General features: G+C 38.4%; 1 protein-coding gene across 2 annotated transcripts in view; it reads right to left on the minus strand.

The window, feature by feature from the left end:
- The window catches only part of prdm6 (PR domain containing 6), a 52,022-nt gene that overhangs the window by 15,362 nt on the left and 24,501 nt on the right, over window positions 1–12,159 (minus strand). For both annotated transcript variants that reach the window (XM_031807897.1, XM_020465956.2), the window contains exons 4-5: window positions 6,506–6,633; window positions 2,144–2,268 (exon numbers count right to left, since the gene is read on the minus strand). In XM_031807897.1, the coding sequence (XP_031663757.1) occupies window positions 2,144–2,268; window positions 6,506–6,633 (253 nt within the window). The remainder of the gene's footprint in view (window positions 1–2,143; window positions 2,269–6,505; window positions 6,634–12,159) is intronic.

A 12,159-nucleotide genomic window follows, 5' to 3' on the forward strand; every position in this document is an offset into this window, starting at 1 on the left:
TTCACAAGGTCAGAGTTTTAATATTCAAAATAAAGACATTGGAAAAATATTATGCTTTGAAGCTTATGCATCCTATTTGTATTATCACAAAACTTTTATCCTGAATAGATTTCCATACATACATGTTTCCCTAGCTACAGTTAATAGAATACTGTCATCACAATTCATTAACTAATTTAATCTTTCTTCATTTCACTTCGGCTAAATGCAACAGGCTAAATTTATACTTATTTTATCTTGGTTCTGAGTTTGACTGTCATTGACTATCTTGTTGTTGTTTTTCTTACCATGTGGGTGAGTTCTAGTCATGACCAAAACATAACAACACAGATGAGATCTATTCTCTCTCAGCTACTGGATCACAGAAAAGAAAAGCTGCAGTCTTTGTGCATCCTAAGCATAAACAACTTGATGCAAGAAAGTTTCATTGTTCTTATAAGAAACATATGATGATTCTTCATCACTACACACTGATCTCTGACTGCATTCAAGAAGTCAGAGCCATAATAGCTCATGGGTGGACAAACCACATCCCACATTCTTTGTATTGCAACACGCTGTGTACATAAACACAGATTTACACAACTGTAACGTGATACATGTGGGAATAGGGCTAGGCCTTTCTTATTTAATAAAACTTCAATTTTTCTGGGCATTGTTTTAATGTTAGATCTCGTAACGCTGTTCAGTATCGGGCTAAGGAAGTGTGATTGAAGCTAACTTGTGAAAATGTACATAAAAACAATTGTGAGGTGGTTCTGAAGTTGTGCATGTTGTAGACGAGAGCATTGACTAGTTAAAGGGCATATTCATAGTACTGAACCTCACCAATCCAGCAGCTTTCATTTGCTATCACATGCACACACTATTCCTTCATGTGGGTTGTAATTAGGGGAAGAGGTCTATTTCTGTGTAACCAGGCTTCAGTGTCTGTAATGGGTAGATTCTCCTTTAAGAGAGCTATACTAAGATATATTGATTCATGCAGGGTATGCTGATTTGCAAGGAGTTCACAGCACTCTCCCTTCTCGACCTCTCCATTGTTTGCCACGTTTTAAGGCTGCAATACTGCATCTATCAAATTATACTATACACTTTTAAAACAGTTTATATGAAAAGGCACTTGTCTAAACAGGACTCCAACTAGACTGAAGTAATAAAATGTCGAACATGTAAACAGTGAACTGTCAGGCCCTGTCGGTTGTCCAAGACCTCCAGTGGCCAGTGAGTTCCAAAGAAACCAGACAGAGCAGTATGGGGCAAAATGCTGGTTAAGACAGAAAATAGTCATTCATTTTCCCAAATGCTCCTACAAAGACTGTTAACAGACAATCCCTCAAAAATGTCTGGGGGAGATAAATACTATTGTTTCAATAAACCTAACCGATTGTCTCTTCTATGAGAGAACAGCTTAGAAAATAGAAAATTGTGATATGTAACTGTACTGTCCGTTGAAAATCAACATTGAGTCATTGGTTTAATTCGCCACAATATGACAAAATAATTTTTCATCCTGTTTGCACTGGCAAGGTTTGTTTGGTTCAGCCATATAAATCAGGCTTAAGTAAATTTAAGGGTCCACTATTTGCATCAGTTTTTGTGGCTTGGGACAGCTATGCCCAGTCAAATGCTTTTTGTCTTTAATAAAATTACACACTGAAATCCAAAGTAAATAATAGCATTTTCATTAACCTACTACTTTTTGGACAGTAGTCCTTTTGCAAATATGCTTTGTTGGGTTATGTTAGGCACCAGATTTTTTTACACCTGTCATTATTCCTATTCATGACAATGTTGCGTACTATATCATTCTAGTATTCTTACATGGAAATACTAGATATCTTTATAGGAGTCATACTATATTTGGATATTTGTTTTTAATTGTTTAAAATCAGTACATGCTGATGGCTGTATGTGGATCATATCCCTTTTGAATGTTCAGATGAAATAGGGACAACAACAACAATTGCACACCAACCCAATGGCCCAGCACAGAGTAATGTACTGTATACTGTATGTATGTTTTTGTCTTATTTCCTGTATATGTTAATTGGGACAGAAGAATGAAACAAATGAGTTGAATATAGAAAAACAGGAGAGAGAGATGACTAGAAGAGATGAGAAAGGAGAAAGAGATGCTTACAGTTTTCATCCTGTGCAATGCACTGTAGAGGGATGCCAAAGAAGGAGGTGTAGCTGTCATTGTACCAGACAAGGAGTTCTGTTCCTCTTGGAATATCCATACATGCCCGGTAGAATATACATGATCTGTGCAGTAGAGAAAAAAATGCTGTCAATTCATCAAGCCACTTGGCACAAACTGGTTGTTTCAATGTAATTTGTCAACATATTGTGATGTGGAATCGACATGGAAAATACATTGGATTTGAAAAAAAGTTGTTTTGAGGGTGACGTTTCAACCACAGAATTATGTCATCATGGTAACCAATTTTCAACATAGATCAAGCTTGTATAAAATATGTTGAATATGTACCTTTGAAACAGTATCAGATTTTCTACATTATAGGCAATATCAGTAAAAAACAATAGGCTGGGCAGCACCTCCTACTGGAGACATGATCTATCTACAACTAATCCATCCATGGTATTAACCAAGCCCAGGACTGCTTCGTTTTGATATTTGTCACTGACGACTACCAATGTGCTATCATGAGAATGACTAACTAAATAGATTCACTGTTGCTATCAAAGTCATTCCAAAGGAGGTTCAATAGAGCAAATGAAATGTAACCATACTTTAAAAGTCATTATCTAATAGGCCAATATAGCATTTGCGAAATCAACAGCTATTGTTTCAATTCAACCCAGGGTTCAACAAAAAAAATGATTTCAAATGTAATCTTCAAGTTAATAATTAATATGTTGGATTTACGTCTCCATCTTAACCAGAAATGTAAGTTAAAGAATAGGACTTCATCAAAAATGTGTTCCTGCATTCACAGGGACTTAATTCACGGTAAACACTGCATATGTCTGTTCAATCGAAAAATTACCTTTACATTTCAAGCGAGCTATAGCGCTGAACTTTGGCTATACGGATTGAATTGAGCCCTAAACCAAAAATCTGACATTGTTTCTCCATTAGAATTTGTGCTTTTAGATGTTTGAAAGCATAGAGATAACACTTTGAGAATTCAACAAACTTCTGTATTTTTGAGTGGGTGAATAAAGGTTGAAATCTCATTGATCAACGTCTCAACCAAATATTACCCACATTTTTATGTTGAAATGTGGTGTGCCCAGTGTGTATGTGTGAACTGCTCACAACACAATTTCATGTACAAACGATGTACGACAGTAAATGCAAACAAAAGCATTATAGAGGCCCTCAGTATGCCTTTTGCATTCTGACAGAATATATAATCACGTCCAAGCATCACATCCAATTTCCTCTTTGGCGAGTTGAAAAACTCTGCATGTGACAGGCTGAGGTTTTACAAGAAGAAACATGGCAGCTGTGATGCAATGCTTATTTAATGAATCAGTTTCGAAATGAATAGGCATTATACTGTACATTTCCATGGCAGTGGGATATGCATTACTTTGTCACTATCTTAAATATGCCCCCATGCTGACATTCCAGGATTTTGCTTCACTAGCAAATAACATATCCATATATTTCAAATAATTATGTAAAAAAAAAAATATATAAACATTTGACAGAAATGCTTCTTTGGTCTCGGCCTAGCTGGTGAAGCCTGTGAGTTTGTATTAATTCCTTCCACCACAACATAAATATGAAGCAAAGCCCATAAATCAAATACATCTTATAACCTGAGAAAAGCACAAGTATTCCATGTATTTTATACCCTTGTAATGTTCCGTCTCTCAGTTTGGCCTCACTTAACATAAACACTGGAGCACACAAATAAATGTACTGGGACTAAATGACTCAGTTGGCTGCTGACAGAGGGCTGTTTTCTAAGCGATAGGTGGTCTTGCACACTTTGAGGCGGGTGAAAGAGTGTAAATGTAAACCATTTCTTACAAGCCTGCTGTCACTTTCAAAACTTGTGCAAATCTCAGCTCAGTGGAGCACATCAAAGGCATTTTTTCAGTTTTGGATAATATTTCCCTTGCTGACATGTATTTAGTATTGTGGTTGGATGACTCATAAAGACAACGGCGGGACGTCCCAGTGCAGGCAAAGTGAAGCACATGCCAATGGACATTATTGTCAGAGCAAAAACAAAACAGCCATCCCAGGGTCAATCAATCACGAGCTGCTTTGAAGAGAATTCCATTTAGATATTGCAAATCATAACATAAGGAATTCAAACCAGCTGACTGCCTGTGGAGGACATCCCCACACGGCTCAGAGGAGGGAAACAGGAGTGTCTGCATTAGGAGTACATGTATATGATGATGTGGAACTAAGTCTCAAAGGTTTTCACTAATCATAGCTCTCTCATAGTTATGGACCAGGGCCTGTTTTCACAAAGCAGGTTCCCTCTGTCCATGGAATCCTATTTATTATGATCTAATAGGCAAACTTATCCTAGATCAGCAATCCTACTCTGAAAAGCCTTATGGATATGGGCCTAGTTTGGTACAATCATGGGTCAAGACAGCAAAACTATTGGATCTAGTCCACAGATCATCAGTATTAAGTTATTTCACTTCATAGTCTTGGACTACTTTGTATATATACACTACCGTTCAAAAGTTTGGGGTCACTTAGAAATGTCCTTGTTTTTGAAAGAAAAGCCATTTTTTTGTCCATTAAAATAACATAAAATTGATCAGAAATACAGTGTAGACATTGTTAATGTTGTAAATGACTATTGTAGCTGGAAACGGCAGATTTGTTTACGGAATATCTACATAGGCGTACAGAGGCGGATTTATCAGCAACCATCACTCCTGTGTTCCAATGGCACTTTGTGTTAGCAATCCAAGTTTATCATTTTAAAAGGCTAATTGATCATTAGAAAACCCTTTTGCAATTATGTTAGCACAGCTGAAAACTGTTGTGCTGGGATCGGTGTCCCTCCCATGGGACGGTTGAGCTAACGTAGGCTAATGTGATCAGCATGAGGTTGTAAGTAACAAGAACATTTACCAGGACATAGACATATCTGATATTGGCAGAAAGATTAACAAGAATTTAAGCTAACTGCACTGTCCAATTACAGTAGCTTTTACAGTGAAAGAATACCATGCTATTGTTTGAGGAAAGTGCACAATTTTGAACATGAAAAGTTATTAATAAACAAATTAGGCACATTTGGGCAGTCTTGTTACAACATTTTTAGCAGAAATGTAAATTGTTCATTGGATCAGTCTAAAACTTTGCACATTCACTGCTTCCATCTTGTGGCCAAAATCTAAATTGCATCTAGCCTGGAATAACACATTATGGCCTTTCTCTTGCATTTCAAAGATGATGGTACAAAAAAAATACAGAAGAATGGTTTGTTTTTATCTTTGTATTATCTTTTACCAGATATATTGTGTTATATTCTGCTACATTCCTTTCACATTTCCACAAACATCAAGGTGTTTCCTTTCAAATGGTACCAAGAATATGCATATCCTTGCTTCAGGGCATGAGCTACAGGCAGTTAGATTTGGGTGTCATTTTAGGCTAAAACTGGAAAAAAGGGGGTGGATCCTTAAGAGGCCAGAAACAAAGGACTTTCTTCTGAAACTCGTCAGTCTATTCTTGTTCTGAGAAATTAAGGCTATTCCATGCGAGAAATTGCCAAGAAACTGAAGATCTGGTACAACGCTGTGTACTACTCCCTTCACAGAACAGCGCAAACTGTCTCTAACCAGAATAGAAAGAGGAGTGGGAGGTTCACAACTGAGCAAGAGGACAAGTACATTAGAGTGTCTAGTTTGAGAAACAGACGCCTCACAGTCCTCAACTGGCAGCTTCATTAAATAGTACCCGCAAAACCCCAGTCTCAACGTCAACAGTGAAGAGGTAACTCCGGGATGCTGGCCTTCTAGGCTGTCGAGTGTCTGTGTTCTTTTGCCCATCTTAATCTTTTATTTTTATCGGCCAGTCTGAGATATGGCTTTTTTCTTTGCAACTCTGCATCCCAGAGTCACCTCTTCACTGTTGACATTGAGACTGGCCAACAGTGGTGCTGTTGTAGGGGTTGATAAATTTTTTTGTTAGGGCAAATCAAGTCTGACATTTTTAAGCGGAAATTACAAACTTTAGGAGCCTTTTCAAACCTCAAATAGACTTCAAGCTTGAATTCCCTGCTGTGCAGGAATATTCCTACAACAACATGATGATCAAATTAAGATATGGCATCTGTATGGTAAGCCTGCATAGACTGCAGCTGACAGTGTCAAATTTGCTGTGTGAATAATAATTGATGCCTGAATACATAGTGTTGATCACATGCTGTACTCGCAGTTGGGCCTACATGGTATGGAGTGATATTAATGTTAATACAATTTCTAAATGATTAAATTCCTGGTGGAAGTAACATGATACTTTCCCACCCACATTCCATGCAGTCTTTACCTGTACTGGACCACCATCATGTTTTGCTCGCCACAGTGCCGTGCACAGCGAATGTATCTCATCCAGCTCGACTTGCTCGGCTCATTGCCGTCAATAAAGTGCTGTAACGTCCCTTCCTGGTCATAGATCTGGAAGGCAATGGGGGTTTATGTAGTTAGTCTTCCTACAGATACACAACAAGCATGATTCATTAAAGCACCCTTTAATTGTTATCTACACAACTTTCAAAAATGACGCACACAGGAATTAAGAATGTGATGGACTGCCAAGCTCCACATGTTGTTGTAAAATGTATACAGTGTACATGTGAGAGCATTGTAAAAGTATAAACATGATTTACCCGAGAGCAGGGCTCTCCAACCTTGTTCCTAGAGTGCTACTGTCTTGTAGATTCACTCCAACCCTAACCTAGCACACTGATTCAAATAGTTAACTCGTCGATAAGCTGAATCAGGTTAGTTACAACGGGGGTTGAAGCAAAAACCTACAGGAGGGTAACTCTCCAGGAACAGGGTTGGAGAGCCCTGCCCCAGAGTATCGTTCAAGTATGAAAATGATTTGCTCTAGCTTAACAGCATCTAAAGTTGATGATGTGAGTTAAAGCTGGAATCCTTAATGGTGAAACTGCCATGTCAGTTTGCAATATTACAACAACAAAGTTGCTGCAAACAACATTGCACGTGATAGAACAACAGCATAAGTAATGAAATTTGTTTAACCTCCACCTCTGCTTTGTAAAAAAATTATAATAACACCGGCCGTGAGGCCGACAGTGATGCTTTTTCCGCTTATTGCGGATTCCATCTTCAAAAGGATGGCATACAATTTTGGTTTCAAATATTTCAGTGGCTTCCTTTCCTTCCTCTCTCTAGCCCCATTTATACCAGGTTCTAACATGCGTCCTTTGTCCTGATTGTGTCCACATTCTGATTGTGCCCACATTTTTAGACGGGTGTAGACGATGATCTGATTGTGATCCGATCTTCCTGCCCACCTCCGGAGGTAGTCGGGCACGCATTGTGTCTGGATATTCACAAGTGTAGACATAGGGTAGCAGGGAGTCAAACTCATTCCATAGAGGGCCTAGTGTCTGAAGGTTTTTGGTTTTTCCTTTCAATTAAGACCAAGACAACCAGATGAGGGTAGTTCCTTACTAATCAGTGAGCTTAATTCATCAATTAAGTCCAAGGGAGGAGCAAAACCCACAGACACTTGGCCCTCCGTGGAATGAGTTTGACACATGGTTTAGAGCATTCGAATACCTGAGCCGACAAAGTGAAACATCTGTCGATGTGCCCTTGAGCAAGGCACTTAACCCTAATTTGCTCCAGGGGTGCTATGGCTGACCCTGTAAAAATAAAAAATAAATAAAACATTTCACTACACTTACAGTATCCTGTGTGTGACAATAATAAAACATCTGGACAGTGAAACCATTTAAATCATCATCATGATCACTTTTAAAATCATTGACAGGTGGTACCATTGACTTATGACATCGATATGTGTAAATTCATCATATTTTTAAAGAATATCTGTCAAATAATTTGCATACAGTGAGGGACCAGGAAATTTGGTCACAATGTGGACACAGTGGATAGATAAGAGACACATTTTAATACCATGTGTAGATGCATATCTGAAAATATAGGCACAATTAGAATGTGGACAAGATCAGGACCAAGTATGCATTTTAGCACCAGGTATAAACGAGGCTTCTCGCTCTCGCTCTCTCACTCTCACTTAAAGCTCTGTTAACATATGTGCCCCCAATATCAGTCACTATATATCAACCAACCAATCTGAAATAGCCACACAATGAGAAAACAATATATATTTATTTGGCCATTTCATCATGTTCATGGCAAAAAAAGCTACTCATATTGGAAAAGCTGGTTGACTAATAAGTACATTGAAGTGAAAACATAGAGACATAAATATAAGATGTAAGGACCGTATCTAAGAAATATAATAATTTCTGAATAAAACATTTTAATTGTTTATTTTGGAAGATATTTTTGTCGGGGATAATCATGGATAATAGTGATGTACAATGTCCTACTCTTCGAAATGTATAAAACAGCTTTATCCCTGTCGCAGTTCATTCAGTTTGCATCTAGGCAGTAGGTGGATTCGAGCCTTGTCACTGGCCACCAGCAAAATGGATGAGATTTCAAGACCCCACTGACCCCATTGAATCTCTGACATCTAGTTTGTCGGCTGTGATTCCCCTTCCTTATGCCATTCCATTCTTATCCTTGTGGCTTTTCTGGTGAACCATCTCTGGCTTTGACAGCATGATAGAATACTTGAAGGGATAGTTCACCCAAATTACAAAATTACATATTGGCTTCCTTACCCTGTAAGCAATCTAGTTTCCACATTCCACATGCTAACATTTTAGCATTTTATATGAGCTTTCTTTGCACAACATGTCAAAATCATCCGAAAGTATGTCAAATTGATTGTGAACCTCAACAAAGTCACTTATCGATCATTTGAACATGATGCGCAAAAAAATGCTAATATCAGTCCAGTGACTTGAATGAGATTTGTGCCACAGATGCTAAAACGTTAGCATGTGGAAACAGTGCCCAGAAAATCAACTTTTACAGGGCAAGGAAACCAATTGTGATTTTCTAATTTGGGTGAACTTTCCCTTTAAGGTATTACTTATACTGGAGATGTTTGTTACACAAGCACAAGACAGGTCCTCCAGCTGCTTTATCTAAATTATCATATCCATCTTGAGACAAGAGATGATTGTGCACTGTAGATAGACATTAATAAGAAATGAAGAAAATTATACTTTTATTTACTTATTTCCTTTTTTTCTATTCAACAGCTGACATTTTTAAACTAGTTTTCCTAAAATCTGGACTGAGTCACAATTTAAACTAAGTGGTGAGCACTTAATAATAGACACGCGTTATGGGAAATACAAAGTGGAATCTTACATTTGGTAATTTTCAGTAATACAAATATAAATGGCAAAAACAATTACCAGATCAATGTCATATCACTGCCATACAGCAATCATGGAATTGGGATTTTTTTTCATCGTATATTGCAATGGGAACAGAATGTAGTGACATTCAACATCAGATTATTGTTATTTGGAAAGAAGCAGGGTGAAAAAGTGACATTTTAAAAATCGTATTTGGATGGAGAAGGCAGCCTGTCATCTTTACTATAGTGCTTATAGATCCCACAGGCCGATGAAGCAGTGAGGAGAGCAGCCTCTCATCAACAGAGCCTGTGCTGTGATCACAAGCAGCAGCCACTGAACCCTTCACTGCACCCCAACATATTTTTTTGGTCCACTTGAAAAAGTCCTGACAGTCCATTCATTTCCCTGGCCTGTGGAGCAGCACACTGTTTGACTCGTCTGATCCAGACACTTTGATGCTGGAGCTCTTCCAGGGTGTCCCGCTGAGTACAAGCTCCTCTTCCCAAATCCAGGGAAAAAATAAGTCATTGTCCGTCTTACTAAGTGAGAAATATTCTCACTGTTAAATTGTCTTTTTTTTCTTCTCCTTTTCGTCTGTCCAGCTGGACAACAGCAAGTGATGTTTACAGATGTGATATTTATGTTGGTATTTTTTTGTGTTTCCTTTGCAGTATCCAAATATCTTTTGGAGTGGAATTGTTTTTCACTCCTTTTGAGAAGATAGGAAGGAATACAAATTAATCTATCAACTTTGCCGAGTCTCGGGTCATGTTGTTCCAACTTGTTATATTAGGCCGATAACAAACACATGGAGTACTGTCAGCATAAATAATTATCCATATTTTTCTGTGTGCCTGGACAAAAAAAACATCGCATGTCGCATGAAGGTGTAATGATTGACAACATATGCATAACGTTATCCCAAAATGCTGCATGATATTTTTTTATGGCCTTCGTGTGACATTGGATTTGACATAACACAGTATTTATGCACGATACTTTGGAAATGCATAACAGCCTGCATTAAGCAGGGTTTATGGCGCTTTTTGAATGCTTTATGAACTTCTAATGTACATTGGGACACATTTGCGAAGCCACTGATCCCTACAATACGTATTAGGCCCCAATCTCCTCCACATAGTGTAATATGGGTCATTCCACGAAGTGAGTTCCTTAAGCATCCCTTTGATATTTTCTAAATAAATTGTGCACCAATGTTGCATTTTAAAAGCCTTTTATATTAAATTAGTGCCCTTTAATATAGACCACATGGAAAATTCAATACATCTGATTTTTAATATGAAAAAAGGTTTGCTAAAAGGGCCCAAATGAATCATTAATCATATCCCTCCGTCAACCATGTGTAACTTCAAGAAATATTTTAACCCACTTAATCCCCAAATTTCACCATCATTGTAAAGCCATAGTTATTTTGTTGCTTTGACAAAAGTAATTTCTGAAGATAATTTATCACTAATCACATGAAATAAAAATTTACATCTGTCCCTCATTTTAAGATCAACCCTGTTATGTACGTGAATTGCACTCTCATTTTAATATGGTGAAACCTGTCACGACTTCCGCCGAAGTCGGTTCCTCTCCTTGTTCGAGCGGCGTTCGGCGGTCGACGTCACCGGTTTTCTAGCCAACGCCGATCCACCTTTCATTTTCTATTTGTTTTGTCTTGTTTTCCCACACACCTGATTCCCTCATTATTTGACGTGTATATAACCCTCTGTTCCCCCCATGTCTGTGTGTGGAATTGTTTGTTGTAAGTGTTTTGTGCATTTCTGACTGGTTGGCGACGGGTTGTTTCAACCTGTATGTTGCTGTTCTGGGTGCCGTTTGTTTTTGCATCATTAAAGGGCTGTTACCCATTTCTGCTCTCCTGCGCCTGACTTCCCCACTGCCAGTTACGCACCGCCTACAAAACCCTTCCTTGTTTTTCCTAAAGAAACATTGAACATTATCTACATTGAACAAAAATACAAATTCAACATGTAAAGTGTTGGTCCCAGGTTTCATGAGCTGAAATAAAAGATCCCAGAAATGTTCCATATGCACAAAAAGCTTATATCGCTCAAATTTAGTACAAATTTGTTTACATCTCTATTAGTGACCATTTCTCCTTTGCTAAGACTATCCATTCACCTGACAGGTCTGGCATATCAAGAAGCTGATTAAACAGCATGATCATTACACTGGTGCACCTTGTGCTGGGAACATCAACACAATGCCACAGATGTCTCAAGTTTTGAGGGAGCGTGCAATTGGCATGCTGACTGCAAGAATGTCCACCAGAGCTGTTGCCAGATACATTAATTTCTCTACCATAAACTGCCTTCAACGTTGTTTGAGAGAATTTGTCAGTACGTCCAACCGGCCTCACAACTGCAGACCATGTGTATGGTGTTGTGTGGGCAAGCGGTTTGCTGATGTCAACACTGTGAACAGAGTGCCCCATGGTGGCATTTGGTTATGATATGGGCAGGCATATCTACGAACAATGAACACAATTGCATTTTATTGATGGCAATTTGAATGCACAGAGATACCGTGATGAGATCCTGAGGCCTATTGTCGTGCCATTCATCTGCCGCCATCAACTCATGTTTCAGCATGATAATGCACAGCCCCATGATGCAAGGATCTGTACGCAATTCCTGGAAGCTGAAAATGTCCCAGTTCTTCCATGGCTTGCTCA

Source organism: Oncorhynchus kisutch, linkage group LG3 (genome assembly GCF_002021735.2).
Source record: "Oncorhynchus kisutch isolate 150728-3 linkage group LG3, Okis_V2, whole genome shotgun sequence".
NCBI lineage: Eukaryota > Metazoa > Chordata > Actinopteri > Salmoniformes > Salmonidae > Oncorhynchus > Oncorhynchus kisutch.